Genomic DNA, 26,246 nt, shown 5'->3' on the forward strand with positions numbered 1-26,246 from the left:
CATTGTTTACATATATCTTGATTTTTTTCTCAAGGCCCAAAAACAATGAACATGGGGGAATTCGCCCCATTTCCCTTCACATTTGCAAAACAAGTCCACTTGTAGAGTAGTATTGTCACTGATACTTCCCTCCGGAGGCCAGGTTCCCTCTTCCAGTTTGCACTGGGGCCAAGCCTTTGGGCAAAAGAAAATGAATCATAATGCATTCCAAAGGAGTAATGGCCTTGGTAGGGTAGTTACCCATCTATAGGAAAAAGGAAGAAAGTTGTCCCTTATCTCAATTTCCTATAGCTAGCCAGGAGAAACTTCGTTTCCTGGCTCTGCATTTTGGCTGGCTATGCAACTGACAGCCAAAAGCCCTGTCAGTCTCGCTGAGGTGCTGGGAGTAGTCATTTTTACCCAGGCTTGACTCTACCCCTGAGAGCGGACCTGGTCTTTACTTTTTTTTTTTTCTTACCCCTCCATTTCCCATCTGTAGGACCTTGGGGGTATGGACGGTGACCAAGCAAAACTTTACTGGTTGTCATAGGATGCACTAATTTTGTTTTGGCCCAACAGTAACTTACATATTGATCATTGGCCATTGAGGGAGGGGTTAAAGGGCCAAAGTCAAGGTCAATTCCCCTGCCTTTTTCATCAATGCCCACATAAATATGTTTCAGCCATGTGGATATCCATTTTTGGCAAACAGTGGGCTAAGTTTAGTAAAATGGCTCTCATGTATCTTAGTAAAAGCCCTTCAAATATCATCCATTCTTCATATGGCATAGGCTTCCATTCCTCTGCTAAACAGGAACAACACAAATGGGGAGGATTTGGAGACTGACACCAAGAGTATTGCCATCATTTTCCCAGCCTTTGGATCAAAGGAGGAGGAATTTTAATCTTAACCCTAGGTGCTTTTAAAATCCATTTATTTTAACCTTAGTCTGTCCTGACCATATGTAAAATTTCTTTTTAAAGATTTTCCTTCACAAACCTTCTACAACTTTTCTTTGCATTTAGATTTTGTCCCAAGCCATTTCTCTCCAAATAACCAGGCTCATTTAGGACAAACTTACGTTCTTTTACCTTCAACAAAAATATATTTCCATTTCTTATATCTTTCTTTCATATCTTTTACTTTTCTACATACAGAGTTGCTTTTCATATTGTTATTAGTTTTAACTACATTTAGCAGAATTTTAACTCTTAGAAACCTTAGTCTCTAGTGAAAACTAAGTAGTAACCAATTGTGGACTCTATGTTATATCAGAACTTTTTAAATGGCAAATTTATGAATCCATTAAGCACAAAACATGTTTTTCTACAGTTCCAAATATCCTTCGCTTTTTTTTGCAACAAGTCAAAAGCACAAACCTGCATCTAGTAATTAGTGCTTTAGCTTCTTATCTCGTTATATATCCAATGAATTCAATCTCAATTTATCATGCAAGCAAAACTTTAACATTCTAGATTACCAAAGACTTTGAAAGCTATCTTAACAATTACCCATGAAAACGTTGAGACTGACAAAATTAACCATCGCTTTAAGTCATCCTTTTGTTAACAAATTGGAACAGAGATAACATGAGCATATTTGATCTGCAGCAAATCTAGGTAGAATAAAAGTTTGTTTTTTAATGTTGATAAACATTGTCTATCTCAAACCAACAAACTTAAATTAGCTTAAACACTGAATACGTTTCATTTGGGTCCATGTAAGACAATTTGTTCCCCAGTGTTAACTTTTACCTGGACCTTCGGTGGGGAAATCTGACATCAGTGGTCTTCACACCTCAACCTCAAGGGTGGGAGGAGGAGCTGATGGTGAGGCATTGAGGAGCCAGTGATGCAGGCCACCCCCGAGGTGGTGCAGAAAAGGAGAGGGAAAGGGAAGGCTGAAGAGGAGAGGTGCCAGCAGAAGGCAGAGAAAGAGATTTCCCAATTCTAAGTCTTGTCAGCTCAGACAGAGGAGCAGTCTCCAGGTTTCTTTTGTTTTGTTTTCCCCCAGTGGAATTAGTCAGTCAATGTCAGTACGGAGAAGGCAAGGGATTTCCCCAAAACAAAGGAGTTTTGGCAGCTGCCTGGGAATATTCCTTAAAGTCTCCATTCTAAGGTAGACTAACCAGAGACTGTTGGCTCTAATTATCATAGTCATTGACCCAGGAAACGAAGGAGACACAAGTCCCTATACATAGTCACATGGTGACTCCAACCTGCCGCCCAGCGCCCAACGCCTTAGAGTTGCAGCTTCATTCCTCTTCCCTTGCTGAACTACTAGGGCAACTCTGGGAGGTGATCAGTCTCCCCTTCTGCCTCTTAGGGGCAGGTCTGCCAAAAGGAACCCCAGGTTCTTACCAGTCTGACGGGCGCTCCCCGAGCTGGTTCCTGGGCCTCACAGGTTCCGTTGGCACACATGGGGTCCTTGCCCTGGCACGCCAGGAGGGCTAATCTCCTTCCAATCAAGCGGTCCACTGGCATCAGGAGAGGCTGCTTCTCCCGGTGCCTCCAGGTTCACATCCCCGGTGGCAAAGGAGGTGGAAATGCACTATCTCTGAATCCCGGACGCAAGCCCCCAAGTAATGTAGCAGGATTCTCACACAGAGAGTCGTGACACCCAGGTTTTTCTTTCTAGGAAACAACTTTATTCCTGCCGGCACCACTCAGTTGGGTTCATATGCAAAGAACTGAGCCCCAAACGCCATGTGGTGTAGTTTTTGAAATATTTTTTACTTCTTTGTCTCCCATATATGGTAACACACAAACATGCAGTCTGGTTAAGTGGTCTCATGTTACAAGGTCGTGAGGGATGTTGTCACGTATACGTATAGCCAGGTTGCCTTGAAGGTTTTGTTTTTTGTTTTTTGTTTTTTCCTTAAGGAGAGGACTCTACCACAGGTTGAGCATCTGACTCTTAGTCTCTGCTTGGGTCATGGTATCATGGCTCATGGGATTGAGCCCCTTGTGGGGCTCTGTGCTGACAGCAGGGAGCCTGCTTGGGATTCTTCTCTCCCTCTGTCTCTGCCCCTCTCCCCATGCACTCTCTCTGTCTCAAAAATAAACAAATAAACTTTAAAAATTAAAAAAAAAAGAAAAATTAACAACAAAAGTATAACTTCAATATCCCATCTGTTTTGAAAATAAGTAGCATTTTGGTAAATAACCCTAGGCTAAAGAGGAAATTCCAAGATGGTTAGAATTAAATGACATAAAAATATTATAAGTCAAAATTTGGGGGTGCCTGGGTCAGGCGGTAGAGCATGTGACTCTTGATCTCGGGATCATGAGTTCAAACCCCATGTTGAGTATCATTGGACCGTGCTCAGGGCAGACCAGAAGTGCCTGGGAGTAAATGCACCCACCACTGAGAATACCCCTCAGTTGGTGACCCAAGGGAATTGGTGGATCAATACCTTAGCTGCTGGATCAATCCCTCAGTTGGGATACTCTGAGGTCTGTTCTGCATTGGTTCCCAGAATTCCCTAGATAGACTGATTCCAGTTACCCATGGTGGTAATCTGCCTGATGACATACACTTTATTAAATTCCTTCTCTTCCCTGTTTGTCTTCTCCTATCTTCTATGAGTGTTTTTTGGGTCATCTCCCAAATAACCTACTTGTATCCACATTCCTATCTCAAGGTCTGTTTCCAGGAAAAGCCAAACTAAGACGGAAATGCACATACACATAAATAACTCTCAATAAAAGTAACATTAAAATTCACAGGGAAAAGGGCAGATTATTTGGCAAATGGAGGTTGAGAAGCTTGCTTGCTATATGGAGAAAAATAAAACTAACACCCCATTGTACTGTATATAAATGTAATGATATACATTTTGTAATGTATATAAATATCAAACCACTGTGTTGTGCACCTGAAACTAATATAATATTTTATGTCAATTATTCATCAATTAAAAAACACCTAAGAGGTGGGCTCCAAGTGGATTAAAGATCTAAATATAAAGTGTAAAATTATAGAGTTAATAGAATCTATCTTTTCTATTAGGAAAATATCTTTGTGAACTAGGAGCCAGGAATGCCTTCTAAAACAAAATTTCAGGGGCAGCTGGGTGGCTCAGTTGGTTAAGCATTCAGCTCTTAGTTTTGCCTTAGGTCATGATCTCACAGATTTGCATTAGCAGTGTAGAGCCTGCTTGAGATTCTCTCTCTCTCTGCACTTCCCCCATTTACACTGTCTCTTTCTCTCCCAAATAAATAAATAAACTTTAAAAAAACCCACAAAATTTCCAATATAAATCATAAGGCCAAAAATATGATAGTAAAGATTTCTTTCAAAAGGACTACATTTAAAAAGGAAGAGCCTTTGAATGATGTTGGCTATGTCTAAAACTGACAAAGGATTAATTTCTAGACTATCTAAGAAACTCTATCAAACCAATTGGATAAAGATAAGGCTCTAAGGCAAAAGTTGTCAAAGGATAGAACAGACAATTTACAAAGAAGAAACCTAAAAGGCCAATAAGCATGTAAAGAGATGCTCAGATTCATTAGTAACAATAAAATGAAAATCAAGACAACAACAAAGTGTTACTCTCTACCCATTTAGATTGGCAAAAAAAATTGAAATCTAGATAATGGCAAGTGTTAGCAAGGATGTGGGTTGTACACACCTCATGCATTATTGGTGAGAGTGTCAATTGGTGGAGACATCTGGAAAGCAACCTAGATATCCCCATGATCTAGCATTCCCTCTCCTGGGTAGATAGCCCAAAGATAACTTCAACAGATTCGTAAGTGGAGGATAAATACGAGGAGGTTGATTACAGCTTTGCTTGAATAGAATTGGAGGAAACCCCGCTATCACTGGGGAGGGGGATAGGCAACAAGCGTGTTGTAGATGCATGTGTAGATGCACATTATAGAGTATTCTACAGCAGCTAGGAGCAACATACTAGATATCCCCAGTAACATGGATAGATCTCAAAGTATAGTGTTAAATGGAAAAAATAAGGAAACACCATACATGCACACCAAATAGTAATACAGATTTTTCAAGAACATAAACAAATGAAGGATACACATCAAATACATACGAAGAGTTGCCCACGAGTGGATGAAATAGGAGTAGGAAATTGAAATATAAAAGAATAAATAAATAAATAAATAAATAAATAAAGCAGGTTCAATGATGATTGTGAACTAAGAGCTGAGGAGAATATTCTGTTCACCTAAGCCACCACTAACAAAATACATAAAGGAAGAGATAAGATGGATAGTAAGTGCCAAGTACTAAGTAATCTCTAATAGCATAAAAATTCATAAAGTCAATTATAATGTTCTCTGCCTTAGTGTATCAAAATACATGCTAGAGGCATATAAACAAGATGAAGAATAATTTTGACAACAGACATTAATGTATAATACAGAAACATTTATTTTAGCTTGGAATTATCTATATTTCTGTGGAAAATCTTTGAAAAAATATTTTAGATGAGAAAGCTGGGGGAAACCTCAAATAGAGTTGTAAAAGCACTATAGATTCTTTTATAGAAAAAGATATTTAAAGAAATTAAGATGCTAAAACATGCACTTTTCTTCTGGGGGTTTTAAAAATTACTGAGCTCTTCAGACACTAGAAACACATCCTTTTCAAACCATTTACAGAGACCTAACCATTTTCAAACAGATTCATCAATGGATTTTGCAGAGTTCTCAAAAGCAATTAGTGGCACTTAAAACCATTAGGGCCACAAGCTGAGTAAAATGAATAAATGCTTATCCAAATGGAAAGTGGGTGAGCAATGTTGCTGTGCCTTTTAAAGAAAAGAGAACAAAGATTGAAAAGCTTTGCAAGTATCTCCCAATTTGATTAATTGGTGTTTTCTTTTTCTTATTCGGATATTTTTATGCAAACAACATTGATGCACTGATTCATCAGCCCTTAGGTTCAAGAGTTTGCTGTTTTTGGACCCGGGCACCTCACCCACGCAGCAGCCTGGTCTGCGGGTGGACAGCTTTGCCTTTGAGCATGTGATATCTGCAGCTATCTAAGTATCACAAAAATGTTACTGGAGGAACCCGTTCCTCCTACCCTCTAAGTAACTGAGCAAACTTAGCAAACTAAGTAACATTTGGAAGCGATATATTAAAGCATTGGTCACAATTCAAAGCTTTAAAAAAGGTATCTTTTGCCTTTCCCCTTTTTGCCTTTCCCCTCAGTTGACTTCTCTTTTTATTTTGTTTTCTTTCCATAGGTTCAATGCAATTTAATTAAAGAATATTTATCGAACACTTATTCTGGGCAAGTTAGATATGGCATAACCTCCGCCCTCAAGAAGTTTATCACTGTGTGTGTGTGTGTGTGTGTGTGTGAGTGTGTGTGTGTGTGTGTGTGTGTTTGTAGTCGTGATTCTGGATTTGTACGGCATGGAAGAGGGAGGAGGTGGGTGGGCACAAGGAATGACTGGAATAGAACAATTTCCTAAATATTTGTGACATCTAGAGAAGATAGCAGGCTCTGTGAGGATAAAAGGAGAGAGACATTAAGCCTTTGCTCTTATATGATATTGTATGCCTTTGTTATTCTCTAAGTTAGAGAATCATATATTTAAGTACACGTTCACTTGGAAGCAGTAAGGAGCATGAGGAATTATGACCAAAGAGTATGATTATTCCCCCTTCAGTATAGTATAATGATGGAAATTAAATTAAACTGATCAGCAAAGAATTCTGAGATGTTGACCATAAATAGGACTCAACCTAAATCATCCCAGACAGACACAAATCAGTACTGGTTTTTTCCAGTCCCATTTTAAAAGGCCAGCAAAGAAATAAATGCCATAAACTACTCCAGACATCCAGCTTAGTGTTTAACTTTTGCAGAACAGTTATTTTAGTGATTAATATAAATCTCTTATAGTACAGTTTAAAGTCTTTCAGTTTTTCTCTTAGAAAAAGAGATAAAGGCTGAGAACAGCTGTCAACTGTAGTTCAATAAACCTTTTTTTTAATCTGTAAAGATTTCTTTATTGCGACCACAACAACTAACATTCTCTACTTCTATTACTATTACAAAAATACAGCAGTGTTTTATTGTATTGCCACCTCTTTTTTTCATAAAGACCATTTGATATCAGATTTTATTTATAAAATTCAAAATGTCCCTTAGTTATACAAAACACAGATGATTGTGTGAACATCCATTTCATGGTAACTTCCATCAATGCTATAGGTCAACTACAAACAGTATCTCCATTTAGATTTTCCTCATATATATTATATTGTCCTTAATCTTCAAAGGAAAAACAGATATGCATGAATCCCACCACATGAAGAAGAGTGTCACATTATCTTTCATGCAGCAACAATCATCACATGATTTCCCACACCCACTAGGGGAAACAGGTATTTCAATGAAGTGATTTGAGAGTAGAAATACATTAAAATTTGCTAGTTACAAATGTCAAATAAGGTCAATATAAAAAAGCATGTTGTAATTAATTATACCTGTCCAAAAATCCATCCCCTTTATCTTTTGAAGCATGCTAGCAAATACAGTATCTAAGCATTTAACTTATATTCCTTCTCATACTCTGGCTTAAAGTAATGTCTGAAAAGAGTCACTGACTTACTGCTTTCTACTGTCAATCATGACATTTATTGATATTTGATGTTCAACTAAATACTTTTCTAAATTTTTATATCTCTAAAGTTATACTCCTTTATGCACTCTGGTGTTTTCTAAGCTGTGTATTTACAACAAAGGTCTTTCCTCTTTCATCACATTTCCAGGGTTTGAATCTAGTGTGCCTTTAGGGATACCGAATAATGACTAAATTCCAGTTAAAGGCTTTGTCATTTTCTTTATCTCCTGTATGGTATCTGTGATGGTGAATAAGTTGTGAATTCCATCTAAAGACTTGCCACGTTCTTTATATTTGTAAGGTTTCTCCTCAGTGTGAACTCTGAAATGGTGAGTAAGGGTTGAAAAGTCCTTAAAGGTTTTACCACATTCTTTACATTTGTAAGGTTTCTCTCTAGTATGAATTCCGTAGTATTAAATAAGGTTTGAGCACTGATTAAAGGGTTTCCAAAATCTATTTTCTTTTTGAGAGAGAGAGAGATAGAGAGAGAGAGAGAGAGAGAGAGAGAGAGAGAGAGAGAATGCATGAGGGGGAGGGACAGATTGAGGGGGGGCAGGGTGGGGGTGGGGGGAGAGAATTCCCAAGCAGGCTCCGCACTGAGCCTAATGCGAGGCTCAATCCCACAACCCTGGGATCATGACCTGAGATGAACTCAAGAGTCAGATGCTTAACAGACTGAGTCACCCAGGGACCCCAAGGCTCAAGTAATGTTAATAAACACCTAAGGAGTCACTTTCCAGAGAACCATGATAAATTTAATAAATGCGAGGAGATCTTTTCTGAAAGCTCATACCTTATTATACATGAGAGTATCCATATTGGAGATAATCCTTATAAATGTAATGAATGTGGGAAAGCTTTTAATGAGTCCCCCAATCTTGCTGAACATCAGAGAATCCATGTTGGAAAAACCCATATAGATGTAATAAATCTGGAAAAGTCTTTAGTGAGTCGTCAATTCTAAATAGACATAAGACAGTCTGTACTGGAGAGACACCTTACAGATGTAAAGAATGTGGTGAAACCTTTATTGATTCCCCAATAAACCTTCATTGCAAATAGAATCCTTTCCTGATGCTGGCTTCTTGGTAGAGAACTAGTAGATTGCTGTTGTGTAAGAGTTTTTTCTGGGTGCTATGTATCAAGCTACTTTTCATTTAGCACTTCTATTATCATGTTCATTTAGATGATGTGATTAGACTTACGTAATAAAGAACCACATGGTAACAGGGTGCTCCTTAATTTTGAGGCCATTCTTTCTTTATCGCTCGCTCGCGTTTCTCAGGCTGAATACCCAAAGTGTGTTTCTCTCAGTATTTGAAGCATCTGTATACTCTCTGGCGATCCCTATCAACTGTCCTTGGGGACCATTTAGCCCTGTGGCTGGAGGTAAATCTTGGGGAGATCCCAATTCCAGGACTTCCTTAGAAAGTTTAAGAGGCTCTTCCTGCCCAAATCCAGAGTCCTGAACTGTCTCAGAACTTAAATTAATGGTACCTAGGTAACTTGACTTTGTAAAATCTACTTCCCATTTTCTGCTCTTTTCTGTCTATTTCCAAGATGTAACTGGCATTTTTTATTTTCTACAGATAGATGATGCCTGTTCGTCTTTCCTGTCCCTTGATTCTCCGCCTCAGGTAATTCCAATTGAAGATGTTTTATAGTAACATAAGCAGTTGTCACTCCATTTCTCCCTTTGGACCCGTCATTACTTTATGGACTTATTAAACATGTCAACACTTTAGAAATTATTACATTATCCGCAGGCAATAATCAGTTCTAGGAGTTTATGTTGTAAGGTCATGCTGGGGCATTTGTCTCTAAGTAAAATAGATTTGCAGATAATATGCACATATTTTGGAAATCAAAATGCTAATTTCAAAATCAAATTCTGTGTTAGATTAAAAATAATGTGCCTCTGGTTGCATTTGGAGGCTCATATCCCAACTGTCCCTCAGTTGAGTTTGAAACCCAGGCAGAGAGGAACGTGAAGTCAGACTTGGGGAGTTCAAAATAGTCAATTTGTGAATGTGGCCTCAGATCTGATGCCCAGAGTGTTTGCTAAGAATTCCCAGACTTTAACTCCAGAATTTAATTCCCAGAATTAAACTGGGGTTAGACAGTGACCTGAGGCCTCCCCACCAGTCGGGTTTGCTGGCACAGGGCAGAGACTCAACCAAAACAGCTGGCCAGACAGCTGGCTCTTTAAGAGGAAAGGGCTGAATGTGCCCAGTTTCCTCCACTCAGTTACCTCTCAGGTAACTCTGTCCCCTTCCCACAGCAAAGAGTTCAGAGAGGGTTGGGGAGTGAGGAGTGCTAGTCTAGCTCCTGCACGCGAAGCGTGAGGAGTTGAAAATAAGCGTGTCCTCCTTACACAGCATCCACTGGACTGGACACTGCTGTTCTGTCTGCAGCTCTGCTTCCAGCACAGGTGTAGCAGAGTTAGCCTCAGCGTTCGCTCTCTCTTCATCAGTGTCAACAGTTTCCTGGATGGAGAGGAGGGCTCAGGAGAGGCTCTTGGCTCATCCTCTTTCAGAACAATCAGCAATGTGCCTGGGGCATAACACCAACATGGTCTGGCTAAGGTGCCATGCTTTGTCCTTCCAGAATGTCATCACGGCCCAGGTAGAGAAATGCTGTATTTCTCCTTCCTCAATCCATTTCTCAGTTTGCAGAGGGTCACTTGCAGGGAGTTAGTGGCATTAGATGAAAAAGCAAGACCAGGATCACAAGAGATGACATTTATGAGTAATTCAAATTATAGGAGAAGCACTGATGGACATATAACATATGATGTGTGTTAATTAGCACGTAAGCTTTTGCATTGTATTTAAAATTCAAGAACACCCTCAGAATCATTTCTATTTCTGCAGTACTAAAAGGATGAATTAAAAGCACTCACTCATCTAGACACCATGAAGCTAAATGAAGCTTCTACTGGATTTGGAGACTGTGTACCTTTTGAAGAGAGCTTGGTCAATTTACTATGACATCGTTTACATTCACTAATACAATTTTTAAAAATCACTACTTTTCGGGGTACCTGGATGACGCAGTCAAACGTCTGGCTCTTGGTTTCAGCTCAGGTCATGATCTCATGGTTTGTGGGATTGAGCCCCACATCAGACTCTCTGCTGACAGTGTGGAACTGCTTGGGATTCTCTCTCTCCCTCCCTCTCTCTGCCCCTCTACCCCTCCCCCGCTCCTGCTCTCTCTCGTCTCTCTCTCTCTCTCTCTCTCTCAAAATAAATAAACTAAAAAAAATTTAAAAATCACTTCTTTTCACATTATAGTTTTATTATTAATATGATTTTCTGAACAGTGCTTCAAAACATTTTTACCAAATGGAAAATAAAGGTTCACAAATAAAAAATAAAGTATTAAAAATTTAGTATAAGAAAAACTCTTAAAGAATAGTTGTAGCTCCAGGAATAATGGTTTCATGAGAAGGGTGGCTGGAAAAAATACAGTTTGTTTTAAAACTTTTCCCTTCAAGGGGCGCCTGGGTGGCGCAATCAGTTAAGCGTCCGACTTTAGCCAGGTCACGATCTCACGGTCTGTGAGTTCAAGCCCCGCGTCAGGCTCTGGGCTGATGGCTCAGAGCCTGGAGCCTGTTTCCGATTCTGTGTCTCCCTCTCTCTCTGCCCCTCCCCTGTTCATGCTCTGTCTCTCTCTGTCCCCAAAATAAATAAACGTTGAAAAAAAAAATTAAAAAAAAAAAAAAAACTTTTCCCTTCAAACTTCAGTCTTGCTGCGAAGCCTCATCCGGCTTCAAAGCTGTGTTCTTGGGAGACACTACGTTTATTCTTTTGTGTGTTAAGAGACACATGACACCACCAGATATATATTTTTTTATTGCTTTGTATTTTATAGCATTTCTAAATGGGCCATAAAAGGAAGTTTCAGGAATCTGTTTCCGTATTTTTTATGGGGTGACCTATGTACCCAACGCTGAAGGGAAAACGTGGGAAAGAGTGTATCAGTGTTCGTACTCTTTCTCTCATCCAACTCTCCGGTCACAGGCTTCACAGTCATTGCCAGTGAAACACGGGAATACCTGCAGGTCCGACGACCCAGTCCCAGGCCACACTCGACCAACCTTTAGCCACGTGTGGTATCGAGGAAATGATAGTCTCTTAGAACCTCACTTCCTTTACATATGAGAAGAACGATTCCTGTCCTTCATAACACACGGATGCATTTTAAGGACAAAATGTGAATTAGGTGTATGAAAGTGTTTTGTAAGCTAGTGAAGCACTACAGAAATAGGAGCCATTTCATATTATTAGTAAACATCCCAACAATCTGCATGGCAGACAAGCACATGGAAGAGAACAAAGCAGGCCTCTGATGTGCTGGGGAGGACGTTCAGAGAAGCTGATCCATGACTCAGTCTGTATCCCTAACTTCAGCCCACCATGTTAAACATTCACTGTTGTTCAAAGGGTGAGGATATGGGTGGCCCCAAATAATCCTTTCTGACGTATCTCCTACATGAAGAGTAACTTCAGTTGTAAATCCAGCTTTACAGGCCACACATTCTTTAATGCTATTATTGTTAACTAATTGCTATGTACCTGGCACTGTGCTAAGAGCTCTACCTACATTTAATCCTTCCAAGAACTCTCTGCAGTGATGTTGTCATCCCCGATTTATAGCTGAAGATACTGAAGTTTAGAGAGGTTAGGTAACCAGCCCAAGGTGACACAGCTAATGAGTAGAACTGGAACTTGCACTGCCTTTGAGCAGTGACAGGCTGCTCAACTCCACAGCCCACGTTTTTAACTACGAATTAAATTGCTCCCCCCAACACTGTTCCAGCTCCTTGATACTTCTAACATGCATTTATTAAGTAATCAATTGTTCATGGTTCTAGTGTGCTAAATTCTGTGCAAAGCAGGTTTCGCCCCTGCTTGTCCATTTGTGTTAGTCCTCACCACACCCAGCCGGCTCCTAACCACAGGGAGCCCTGCCCTACTTCTGTGCTCAGATGCTTTGAAAAACCTGATCCTGGGGTGTGCAGTCAGCAGCCTGGAAGGGTGGTAACTCCGATGAGGTGCACCATGTGCGGCTTCTTTCCCTCCAACTCCCATTGTTTGCAAGCACTTGCAGGATTTTCAAATTAGCCACTAATGAGTAATATTCAGTGAAGCTCACAGCTTTGGCATGTAGATTCAAACTTTGCTACAAGCTGGGAGGAATAATCCCTCTTTTGGCACTGTTCTAGTTTCTCTCAGTCATACAATTTCACGGACTCTTAGAAAGTATGAGAGAACTATGTATCTGGACCACCGTGGAAGCCTTAATCAGTGCATATATACAGTACATAACATTCCCCCCCTCCCCCCCCCCCCCGCCACACCCCTGGTTGGAAGGAAGGTTTTACTTGTAGGAGCCAAGTTTTTGTCATGAAAGAAACCAAGGGATTTCTACAGAGTTTTGATGGGACACGAGAAGGAATCTATTCTGGGTGTTTGGAATATCCTTGCACTCCTAACATTCGACAGTTATATATTCTATGCAAATATTGTTAAAGCACAAGGTTGGCCTATATATCTTCTCATTTTCATTAGGCATCCAATGCACTGGAGGAGCTTTGCATCACAATTAGGAGGACTCTACCAAAGCCCCAGGTAAGGTTGGAATAGTGTTTTAATTGTAGGCAAAAAAAAAAAAAAAAAGAATTGCTCAGTGATACCTTGGTATTCCTTCTGGAAGAAAATATACCCGATTTAGGAAGCATTTCATGAAGAGCCAAGAAGATCATGAGTTGGTTTGGGATAAGAAACAAAAACTTAAGTTTCTCAGGTGTCTGAGAATTTAGTGTTCACATTAATGGGGTTTACAATCATCTAATTGGAAAATCATATAGCCCTCTCATAAGATGTGCTCTAGTTCTCATGAAAGAAATTTGGGGTCATTTTGACTCCTTTTCTCATACTAGAATTGGAGAACAGATGTATCTCAGCTTGGAGGTCAGGGCATTGTACTTTGCTAGAGAGAAGGACATTAAGAATTTATATATATAGACAGTATCAGTTTGAAAATTATATTCTTACTGTGATGTCTTGGTTTCTTATTAAAATTATTTGATTCATCTAGAAGAACTTTTTGGTCTGAAATGAGGAGAGCTGGGAACTTGAAAAATAGCTTAAGTATACCATACTTCAGATTATATTCTGTATATTATAGATGAATTTATTTTAAAACTACTTTATAAGGATAAGAGAGGCAGGTCTAGAATTACATTTTTCATTAGCAATCCTAATTTAACTATGATCATTGGTACATTCTTACTTATATACCTTTCACATACAATAATTCAAAGAAACCTTGATATTTGGAAAGCATAAATGTTTCCTGTATATATATATATATATATATATATATATATATATATATACACACACACATATATGTGTATATATATATTTTTTTTTTGGTGTTTTTAGTGGTGTTATTTTCCAAAACATTTCATTGACTTTTCTTCCTGATTAGGATAAAAGAAGTGACAATGGTGTTTATCCATGAATTTCTTTTTGTATTAAAAGCAAATGAGAACAAAAAGAAACAACAAAAAGGAATATGACTCAGTCTTAAAAAAAATAGATTTTTGGAGGGAGAGAGGACTATAGAAAAGTTTATGGAAAAAAACCCAGAAATAACTCATAATCTTATTACTACAAGTATTGTATTTTGATATGACTCCTTAGAGTCTTTTTCTCTGAGTACTCTATCATGTGAATGATCATACCATAATTTTCCATTTCACCATTGTTGAACTATTAGGATGTTTCTGGTTTTTTACTCTTATGAATAATGCTATAGTAGAGAACTTTGTTCACACCTTTATTTGTAAACAATATCCAATTAATTTCCCATTTATTTTTAGAGCAATATATGTTTAACCAATTTCAGTATTATAGTTTATATATAGCATGTCACATATTTTTAAAAATTAGGTGATATAATTTTATAATGTTACAAATTTTATACTACATATATTATAGTATACTATAATATACTATAGTGTAGTGTAATATAATAATATAGTATTTTATGTATAATTTTATAATATGTTACATATAATAGAATATTTATTTCTCTCTTTTCTCAACAGGAAACAGATGAAAAAGATAATACCAAAAGGGTAAGGTGATTTCCATAAATATATACACTAAAAAATAAAAGAAATCAGTAACCGTCTATAGTAAATCTCACTACTTTTTTTTAACAGTTCTTATTTCATTATTCGAAGACACGGAAGTTGGGCAATTCAAATGTTGTGGTAAGATGTAGAATTACTTCATATTAGTAATCATTAGTATTTTTTTAATCTGTTTTTACAGTTTATCTAAGAAGCTAGATCAAAATTCATGTTTTTTACTTTAGAAGTTTATATGTGGATAAACAAATGGAATTTAATATTTATTACACATTAATTTATTTTATATCTTAACTACATGTGTTTTAAATGTATTTATTCATTCATTCAATAATTATTTACTGAGTATCTATTATGTGCCAAGCACAACTCTAGGTACTAGAAATATAGCAGTGAATAAAATAGAAAATTAAAAAAGAATCCCCTCCTGTCATGAAATCTACATTCTAGAGGCAAAAAAAAAAAAAAAGTGCAAACGATTAAGAAAAACATATTGCTTTAGATATCAATTAGTGCAAGGATAAAACAGATTTATTCAAAGTCATTTTAAGAATTATTTTAAAAGATGATTGCCGAAAATGTCATTAATAGAAATATCCACTTCTATTCCTCAGGTCTCCTTATTTGTAACTAGGCTTTTAATGTGAGAATTTACTAAGATTAGCTGGATACCAGTAATGTGAATTCAGTTTACTTCTAAATTGTGCAGTTTTAGTAGTAGCTTTTCTTTTTATATGAATGGATTTTTAAAATGCTATTCTGGTGTTTTAATCTAGAGTGCTTAATAATAATTGTTTGACTATAGTATTCCTTCTGTGATTGTGACTCACTATCATGGACCAATTTAGGGAATGAGGAGCTGTGGAAAGATAACTGTAATATGAACTCAGTTTTAAATATCATATGGAATATTCTTATGTATGAGGAGTTGAAAGTTAGGTTATACTGGCTTTAGGCCAAACACAGATTGAACTGATTAACAAATAACCATTCTATAGGGTTTAAAGTAATCCATTTGAAAAATGAATTTAATATTTGTGAGAAGGTTCAATTCAAGCCATGCCCTTAAAATGAAACTGTTTCAGGTAACTACATGTCTTGGATGTACTTTCGTTTTCTTCCACTTGGCATCTTTACATTTTGAGAAAATGTATCTTAGTCACATTTTTCACTCTCGATGACACATTTGTCACCTTTTGTGTCCCCTGTTGTCTTGTTCCGTATGTTCACTTTTAAACAAAATATATATTTTGTAAAGGAGATGACCAGATGTGTGTACAGGAGAATCTTCCAGATATACATTTTCATAGTGGAAAACTGATTCTCACAGAGTAGGTTTCCTCTGTCCAAATCATTTTTGCGTGAAGTCTGGAAGCAGGCAGACTCTGAGAATTGCGGGTTCTCAGGATGGTCTCCTTGCTGGCAGCTGGTGATGGAGCTGACGCCCTAAGAACAGTGTTCTTCAACGTAGCATAGAGCTACCGTATTTCATTCAGTGTCTTAGCTTACTCTCCAGGTTCTTTGAAGTGCTCTCCAAGGGCTGTATTACCTAACACCTTTCTCGTTCTTTTTTGGTCTGGAGCAAGTACAGTGGGTAAAAGCAAAACCAAAACCAAACAAGTAGGAAACCGTCTTTATGCTCAATGCCGAGAAGCTTTTGTGCTCATCATGTGTGTGTGTTCGTGTCTCTCAGTCGTCTGTCGTGCATCCGTTACTGCAGCTTGTTCCTCACCTGCATGAGAGAAGAACGAAGAGATTCAGACTGGACGTACGTAACACAGACCGCATGCTTGCCTTGCCGCTCTTTGTGGGACCAGTAATTCCCAGTCGTGGTGGTTTGTAAGGTCCTCCTTTTCAGGCTAAGCCCAACATAAACACCCAGTTGGCCTGTGGAAGAGCGTCTGTTGGCAGAACTGTTTTCACTCAGGAAGAAGAGAACTGTTCCCCCTCCCCATGTTATGTCCCTTTGGGTTCAAGCTGGGGGCCAATGAGGAAAACTGGGGTTAGATTCCCTTCCGGGGCTGTGACCCTCCCAGGGAGGAGACCTATTCTTGGTTGAAGGGAGGACACAGCAGCGTGCCTAGTCGCTAGGTAGGAAATAGGAGAAAAGATGAAGGACAATTCATTGCCCTCTGTGTGCGGTTGACAACTGGCTAGGACAGTAAGCTTTCTATCCAAGTCTTAAAATGTTAGGAAGAGTAAGGCTCGTGAAGTAAATATATCAGAAATTAAATGCAGGCACTTTGGTTTTTCAAATTAAAAATATGGCCCAAATCCAGTATCTATGTTTAAGATGAATACAACTGACTTTTAACACATTTTTAACTAGAAATTGTGGCATTTTATTGTCATTGAAAAGGAATCCTAACTCTCTCGATGATAAAAGTTTCTAGGTATTATTTTAAGTGATGCCTTACTTTGTTGTGATGCATTACAGTTTTAAGTCTTATATTACCTCAGTTTATTCTTTTCGCAACTCTGTTAATACACAACTCTTGTCCCCAGTTTACTAAAGGGGAAACAACTCAGAATAAAGATCTTTCCCAAGACAATGCTAGTAAGTGAGCCTATATCACCTAATTTTAAAACAGATTTTTGGTAGTGAAATGTTTTGTGTTCTTAAAGAAAATGAGTTTTCAGATCTTAGTGTATTCAAACACTTTTCTTAAATGTTCTTTGCTAGACATCCTTACTTCCAAACCTACATCTTTTTTATCCCTACTTCCCAAATTCTTTTATATGCAGTTCTATCTCTAAATAATAAGACTAAAAAGACCTGTGTGTTTGGGCTTGAAGATTTTAAATTTTGCCACTATTTAAGTTACATTTTTCCCTGCCTTTTTTTTCTTATATAATATATATATATATTTCTAATATGTAGAATATATAAATATATATAGAGATATGTATATCTATATAGAATCTTGTATGGAATATGTCTTATATAGAATATATGAATATATATATTTTTAATATATATAACTTTTCTTATATAAACATATAAATATATAGTTTCTATGTGAACATTTAAAAAATAAAGTTTCTTCATTTAGTATTTCTGAGAGAGAGAGAGAGAGAGAGAGAGAGAGAACGCACAAGAGGGGAAGGGGCAGAGAGAGGGAGACACAGAATTGGGAAGCAGGCTCCAGGCTTTGAGCTGTAGCACAGAGCCTGATGGGGGCTCGAACTCACGAACTACAAGTTCATGACCTGAGCTAAAGTCGGTGGCTTAACCGACTGAGCCACCCAGGTGCCCCTCTATAAGTATATTTTAAATATTAAGTAATTTGGAGAGTTTATAGTCAGGATGAGAATTAGATACAAAATATTGAGAATTTAAGATATATTTGTTGTAAAGCAAGTATTTCAGAATTTATTTTTATTTTCTTTTAAGTTTATTGATTTATTTGAATAATCTCTACACCTAGCGTAGGGCTCGAACTCATGACCCCAAGATCAAGGGTCACATTCTCTTCTGACTGAGCCATCCAGGTACCCCAAATCAATAAGGGATTTCAGAATATTAATAGATGTCAGGGCTGTTTCTTAGAATTTAAATATATGATTATACTTATATTACAGAATAATTTTAAAAGGTCTTGATGACGGATTTCATAGTGATTGCCATCCTGACACTTTTATAATAAATTGTTGAAAATAGGAAGCTATAATCAATTTTATGAAAACCATAAAATGTTAAATATTTTTTGCCATTGTTTACAATGCAATTAAAAAAATTTTTTTAATGTCTATTTATTTTTGAGACAGAGAGCGAGAGAGAGAGCTTGAGCGGGGGAGGGACAGAGAGAGAGGGAGACATAGAATCTGAAGCAGGCTCCAGGCTCTGAGCTGTCAGCACAGAGCCGGATGCAGAGCTCGAACTTGTGAAACGGGAGATCATGACCGGAGCTGAAGTCGGCCGCCCCTAAAAATGAAGTGTTTTAAGAAAAGAAGTACTTCAAAATATACCTATTTTGAATAATTGGTTTGTTTCCATTTGGTATTTTTTTCATTATAATATCTGTGAATATGTTATATTGGGAAAATCTCTACTCAAGTCTCATTGAATAAATATAGTTTACCAAAGTTGTCCCTCAATTTTAATTTCAATTCCTTATAGAAATATAGTGTATTTTAGCTCTGACACAATTCCATTTTATATTTTCCCTGTTCAAGTGTTAGCACATACAGTATGTATTTTAAAGGAAATATTTCATTCAAACAAAATTAAATATAGTTAATTATCTATGAACTGTCATTTCTCATTCTACTTACCGATGAATATACATACAACTGATGAACTTCCTAGAAGCTGTTATGTTGATAAGGAAATTATTTTATTAGTTATTTAAAAAAAATTTTAAAGTAAACTCTATTCCCAACATGGGGCTCAAACTCATGACCCTGAGATCAAGAGTGGCACGTTCTACCAATTGAGCCAGCCACCCCTAGGAAATTATTTTAAAATATAACATCCTGGCGATTTTGCTAGTTGAAAATTCTTCAGATATACATACAAAGATTACTTATTGGTATGAATTATGTACTCAAGCCCTTGATTCCCTCTTTGTTTAATTATGATCATTGAAAATACCTTTGAGCTTCACTATACTCTCAAGAAGAATTTTCACTTATTTTTACTGTTAGTTGATTTGTAATGCCCTCATTTTCTCTTCCAGGAAGAATTCCAAGGTCCTATTGCAAGCCAAGTTCGGAGACAGTTTTTATTCAGGGTATGCAAATACTGTATTTAAAAAAAAATCATTCAATATTAAAATTGAAAAATACCCTGTGCATTTATTTACACTAAGGTGAAGTTTGTTTATAGATATCTGACATCAGGTATTATAGTCTGAGGTTAACTTCTTCCACCACCGTATTGTTTTAATGTTATGGTATCTCTGATCTTTTCTTTAATCCACTCCGCATGTTTGTAAATACCCCAAATTTCACCCATTAAACAGTTTAGTTCTATAAAATTTCGTGTGCAGAAAATGAGTATCTTAAAGATGCATTATTCCTTAAGTTCCAAAGAAATATTTACTAAATATTTTATTCAGGAGATACTGGAAGAATTATGACTATTTTCATGTTTTTAAAAGTAAAACAATCAACTATACTAGAGGTTGTAAGTAGAAAAACTTTGTATTTGCATTTAGTGTTTTGTATGTCCAAATTGTCTGTGAAATGTGAGTTTCTTTCTAAGTAGTTACACTTGCCAAAAAAAGTTTGTATCCTTACTACATTACCAGAGATTTTTTTTTAAATTCATTTATTTAGCAACTATTTTTTGAATTTCTACTGGGTGCTGGGCAATGTTCCAAAGGTTAGAAGTATGCAGATAGATAGGATTCCATTCTTATGCTCTAAGAGTTTACAGCTTAATACAGGAAACTGATAAATAAACAAATACAAATTACTATGTTAAATGCACCTTCAATTCAGGGGCTGTGGGTTCTTTTTCTTTTCTTTCATATCCTTTTCTTTTCTTTTTTAATCAATTAATTTGTTTTGAGAGAGAGAGAGACAGAGCCAGAGACAGAGAAAGGGAGAGACAATCTCAAGAAGGCTCTGTGCTGTCAGTGTAGAGACCGGCTCAGGGTTCAAACTCATTAACCATGCCTTGAGATCATGACCTGAGCCAACATCAAGAGTTGGATGCTTAACCTACTGAGCCCACAGGTGCCAACAGGGCTGTGGTTTCTAAAAGAAATGCACTTAACCCAGGTCAGAGAGTGGAGGAGGTACAGAGAAGGTTTTAAGAGCTGAATTTGAAGAATCAACATGAATTAACTAGTGAAATAATTAACTAAGGAATTTCAACTTTATTATTAAGTTAAGAAGAGCTGTATGGTAAGATTTGCATTTTGGAAACTAACTCTAACAATGAAGTGGAGAACGGATGGAAAGATGAGCAAACTAGATAAAAGAAGAAATAATAATACCCGTCGAAATCATTAGGTTGCTTTGTATGAAAATTAACTTCATTCCTTAGTTTACTGATTTATTTCTAATTTATTATTTTCTAGCCACGCAATGGAAGAAGGTCAGAAGGTTATATTTAAAATGGTATGTGCTTCACAATTCAACCCAGTTTGAAAATTTCTGTCATTTTCAGATATTCGCAAATTAAGCTTTGCTCAGTATATTTCTATTACTTGATTGTGTGTGCACATAAACATTAATAATATTAATATTAATAATGCACATGCCATTATAGGGGCCGTGGGGGCTTTATATGATGGAAAATGTCCGTATTTGAGGGACAGATGTGCTGCCATGTGTTCCTCAGACTGATGTGGGGAACAAAGGCAAAAGAAAAAGTTAAATTTCCTTACAACTTACAGCCCACTGACAAGTCCTTGAGACAGGCAGAGTGACCTTCTTCTAGGAACTCAATTGCCTCAATGTCAATACTTTGCTGAAGGCAAAAGAGAATCTTAGCTTAACATTAACCTCACTTCCAGGATCCTGTAAGTCTCCTTTAACATAAAAAAATTCCTTTAGAAATTTTCTTCATCTCTAGCCCCTCCAGACATATATGTTAGCGACCATACTCCAAGCATATGGCCCCCTGATATACATCTGAAGGGTCTCATGATTAAGGTTTTACTAGACAGTAATAAATGACCTCTTCCTAACAACAGCTAGCCCCTCAAGGTCCTGGAAATCTTGCTTCCAAATTCCTTAGAGACTTACGCTACCCCTAGCCCCCTCCCAATTTGAAAGTATATAATCAGCCACTCCTCACGTCTGCAATGCAGCCTTTTCTGCTCACGGGTCCTGTCGGTGTTTGAATGAAACCCCCTTTTTTGCACAAAAGATGCCTCAAGAACTTTTTCCTGACCATTCCCCCCTGAACCCCAACATTTTCATATGAAGACTATACCACAATAGTCCTCACTGTTTCAGAGACATTGACCTTATCATCATTTATTGGGCAAGTAATATGTCAGAGGTTGTCTCTTATTGTGATGATCAGTGTCCACCATAATGGGCCAGAACTTACAGACTGAATGCATTTCTGTCTTCCAAGTGACCTGTATTCAAAGATTCTTTATAAAAGCTGTAATTTACCATTTCTAGAGAACTAAGAAAACGTGGGAAGACATGAGAGCGTGACTTCTACTTTGGGACTCAGTTTTCCACATCAATGTTGGAGATATAGTAGACATTTCATAGCTATTGGATAGCCCTACATATTTAATGAATTTGTTAATCCTAGTATCTTATTAGGCTGTGAATTTTGAAATTAAACCCAATGCAGGTTGATAAATTTACACCATGCAAATAAAAGTATATTCTATTAACTTTATATAATCTTAAATGCAGATTTTGTGCTTAGCATGTTTTTGCAAATATATTTTTCATATCACCATCTCAACCCTTAAATACATAGTTAGCTTAAGAATATTAAATTTCTTAATACTTTCTCATGAAAACAAAAATCAAAATGTACTATTTCTAACTAATGAAGATAATACCAAAAAAATTTACAATATCTAGAAAATAAAGAGATAATAAAAACACTGCATGTTAAAACTTATGGGGCTCTGCCAAAGCCATATTCAGTAGAAAATACAAGGCTTTAAATACTGTCAAGCAAGAAAGAACGAGTGAATTAAGGATTTACTTTAAAAAGTTAAAAAACAACAACAAGGTGAACCTCAGGAGAGCAAAAGGAAGAAAATTATAAAATGAAAAATGAAATTAATAAATTATAAAATAGTAAAACAGAATAATTGGTAAAGCAAAATCTGATTATTTGCAAAAAATAAAATAAAATAAACTAGCCTAAGTGGCCCACCCTAATCAAGAAAAAAAAGGAGAAACCATAAACATGCAAAAATACAAATGAAAGTAAGGAAATTAAAACAGATATAGAAGAAATGGAAACCATAAGAGAGTACTTTGTAAATCTTGTGCCTACCCATTTGAAAACCTGAATAAAATGGAGGATTGTCTGGTAAGGTAGATACTACCAAAATTGTCCTCAGAAGAAAGAAAAAAAATCTGAACAGACTAATGGCCATTGGAAAAAATTGAAAACATTATCTAGAAACTCCCTGCTCAAAAGTACTAGACCAACGGATTTTGAACTTTTACAGCTCAGCGATGGAAGAAAATCTCAAAATATTTTTTATGAAGCCAGTAAATAACTAATACCAAAACCTTATAAAAGTAGTATATAAAAAGAAACTATAGGTCAATCCTATTTATAAATATCAATGCAAAAATGTTAAAGAAATACTAGTAAATTGTATTCAGCCGTATATTTTAAAAATTATATAACTCCAAAAAAGTGAAGTTTGTTCCAACAACTCAGGATGGTTCAACATCAGGAATTCTTTTACAATATGTTCACCATTAGAAGAAAAATTATTTAATCATCTCAAAATTCCACATCAATTTCTGATGTTTTATTTTATTTTTGTCCATTTTTTTTTTAATTTGGAGAGATGGAGAGAGAGAGCTCGTGCACAAGCTGGGAGAGGACAGAGAGAGAGAGAGAGAGAGAGAATCTTAAGCAGGCTTCACGCTTAGCATGGAGCCCAATCCCACAACCCTGGGATCATAACCTGAGCCAAAATCAAGAGTCAGATGCTCAACCAACTGAGCCATTCAGGCGTTCCCAATTTCTGATGTTTTAAAAGAACATCTTCTAGAAAGAGATGAATCTTGGGGCGCCTGGGTGGCGCAGTCGGTTAAGCGTCCGACTTCAGCCAGGTCACGATCTCGTGGTCCGTGAGTTCGAGCCCCGCGTCAGGCTCTGGGCTGATGGCTCAGAGCCTGGAGCCTGTTTCTGATTCTGTGTCTCCCTCTCTCTCTGCCCCTCCCCCGTTCATGCTCTGTCTCTCTCTGTCCCAAAAATAAATAAAAAAACGTTGAAAAGAAAAAAAAAAAGAGATGAATCTTTATTAACATTATTTATATAATGGTCTCAAAGTCAGTAGCAGTCTTGATAGTAAAACACTTTGAAGAATTTCTATTGAAATGTCAGGAACAAAACAGGGATGCTCTGTTACCTCTTATTTAATGTAGTTCTTATGCATTAGCCAATTCAGTAGATAAGAAAGAAATAAAAGAGACAAATATTGAAAAAGTGAAGAAAATTTTAATGTGCTCATGGGGCAAAATTAGGAACTTAAATTTTTGGACTATATTTGGCATTAATTCCTATTTTAGCAAAGGCCTGTTACATTCACATCAGAAATATGAACAAATATATTCTTTTAAAAAAATTTTTTAAGGTTTATTTATTTTTGAGAGAGAGAGAGAGAGAGAGAGAGAGAGAGAGAGAGAGAGTATTTGTGTGTGAGCAGGGGAGGGGCAGAGAGAGAAAGGAAGACACAGAATCCGAAGCAGGCTCCAGGCTCTGAGCTGTCAGCACAGAGCCTGACATGGGGCTCGAACTCAGAACTATAAGATCATGACCTGAGCTGAAGTCAGATGCTTAACCGACTGAGCCACCCAGGTGCCCCTGAGCAAATATATTCTTAATTTTTTATTTTTTTAAGGAGCTAAGACCAAAGGGTCAATGGAAAAGAAGCTATGCTTTATAATATTACAAAGATAGAGATATTTACAAAATGTGGACAAAAAATAGTTTAATACTAATTGAAAAAAATGTCTGTGATTGTTAACACCAAACCAAGTGGTAGAGTCTTCACAAATGTGAAATGGAAATTAATCCATGATTTGGTTAATTTAGTTAAAAATTCTCTCTGAATTTGACAAAAATTGCTTTATTTGGATTGTTTTCAAGATTAGGGTTTATACAGACTAACTTAAGATTTCATTGTATTTTGTCATAAACAGCTCAATAATCATTTTTTGGTTTTTTTTCCATCTGATTATCTGAGATCTTTCTCTGTCTTGATGACTTCTATTTACTTAGAAAATGGTTAGACATTTTAAAAAATGGTTAGACATAAAATGGGATTTGATTTAATTGCACATACAAAAGGAAATAAATAAATGAGGAATAACTGTGCAAATTGTAAAATATTTTATTCTTAGATCTTACTGGCATCAATGAGCTTTAGGAAACCACTTTTATATAGTTAAATACTGTATAAAGTTTTGGGAAATACAGACACATAGAACGAGTGTTCTATCAGAGAGAGATTAATAACTAAAACTATACAGACTGAAGAATAGCTGAGAAATGGCCCTGATGTCAATTTTATCATACATGAAGACATATTTATAGAAATGTCTGTATGCTAACATTGCCTACCCTCCTTCACAGACTCATTTATACTTGACTCTAAACTTAATTTTTGTTTTTATACAGGACCAACAATTTTCCACAGAAGCAGCAAAATGTTGACATTTTGTTTTCTTCTCAAAAACAATCCTTGCTAAACTTACTGTATTTGACAATCCCTGTGTTGTAAACATTCTCAATAAAAGTTGGTTGAGATTATAAAATGTTTAATTTGTCAACAATTTTAAAAACATCTTAAAATATTTTTTTCTTAGATAATAAAGCTGTACATAATGATGTTCCTTAGATCCCTGCAGCTTTTGACAGTACAGTTGACCCTTGAACAACATGGGTTTGAACTGTAAGGTCCACTTATACAAGGACTTTTTCAAAAAATACAGTACAGTAATGTAAATGTATTTTCTCTTATTATTTTGTTAATAACACTTTCTTTTCTGTAGTTCACTTTATTGTAAGAATACAGCATATATTACATATAACATACAAAATATGTGTTAATCGATTATGTTATTGGAAAGGCATCTGGTCAACAGTAGGCTATTAGTAGTTAAGTTTGGGGAGGGTCAAAAGTTGTGCTAGGATTTTGATGCATGGGAGGACCCTCCTAACCCCTGTGTTATTCAGAGTCAACTGTACTGATACACATGCTCTTTTGTTATTTTTATTAAAGGCACTCAGAAGAGAGCTGACTTTTAATGAGCTGTTTTAGTTTATCCTATTTGGATTTCATCAGTGACAAAGTCACCAACTCTTATAATACCATAGTGTCCAGTAACTTACTCTCTTAGAATGTGAATACCAACTAAATACCAACTAGTTGAAGTTGGCCATGATCCATCAAATAGTCCAATAAGCAAGTTCTGATTTATCTGCTGTAAAATAAATATCTGATTACTACAAACATATCAGGGGGTTAGCTTTTTCTACCAACGAGTAGTGTTCAACTTATCTCAAAATAAGTCATTTCACTCTGCAACATCTGAAAGGCAACCAGTGTCATCCATTACCAGAAAGAAAACAGTGTCACCAGTAGAGGATCATGAACACACTTGGAAAACATTTTACATCAAATTAGTGCTTATTGGACACAGAATTAACCTCAGATGGATGTTGAGATTATTTCCATTCAGGTTCCCCTGGGTTTTTCCCTTCTCACTTCCCTCTTGGATAACCTCCTCCACCACAAAGCAGGCTGGCTGGTTAGAGGAGGGTGACTCTAGAATAGGGAGGATTAGTAACTCAACTAGCTAGGGTTTTGGAT

General features: G+C 36.7%; 1 protein-coding gene across 2 annotated transcripts in view; it reads left to right on the top strand.

Moving 5' to 3' along the window:
* Positions 1-25,190, top strand: part of NMU (neuromedin U) — a 37,666-nt gene extending 12,476 nt beyond the window's left edge. Inside the window, exons 3-10 of one of the 2 annotated variants that reach the window (XM_023253099.2) lie at positions 9,179-9,226; positions 13,163-13,222; positions 14,710-14,739; positions 14,827-14,877; positions 16,448-16,522; positions 19,434-19,487; positions 20,784-20,823; positions 25,052-25,190. In XM_023253099.2, the coding sequence (XP_023108867.2) occupies positions 9,179-9,226; positions 13,163-13,222; positions 14,710-14,739; positions 14,827-14,877; positions 16,448-16,522; positions 19,434-19,487; positions 20,784-20,819 (354 nt within the window). In that variant the 3' untranslated portion in view covers positions 20,820-20,823; positions 25,052-25,190. Of the gene's footprint in view, positions 1-9,178; positions 9,227-13,162; positions 13,223-14,709; positions 14,740-14,826; positions 14,878-16,336; positions 16,523-19,433; positions 19,488-20,783; positions 20,824-25,051 lie in introns of those variants that run through there. The other variant, XM_045056359.1, reaches the window with a different exon arrangement.
* Positions 25,191-26,246: the final 1,056 nt, after the last annotated feature.

The sequence above is a fragment of the Felis catus genome, chromosome B1, assembly GCF_018350175.1.
Source record: "Felis catus isolate Fca126 chromosome B1, F.catus_Fca126_mat1.0, whole genome shotgun sequence".
Lineage (NCBI taxonomy): Eukaryota > Metazoa > Chordata > Mammalia > Carnivora > Felidae > Felis > Felis catus.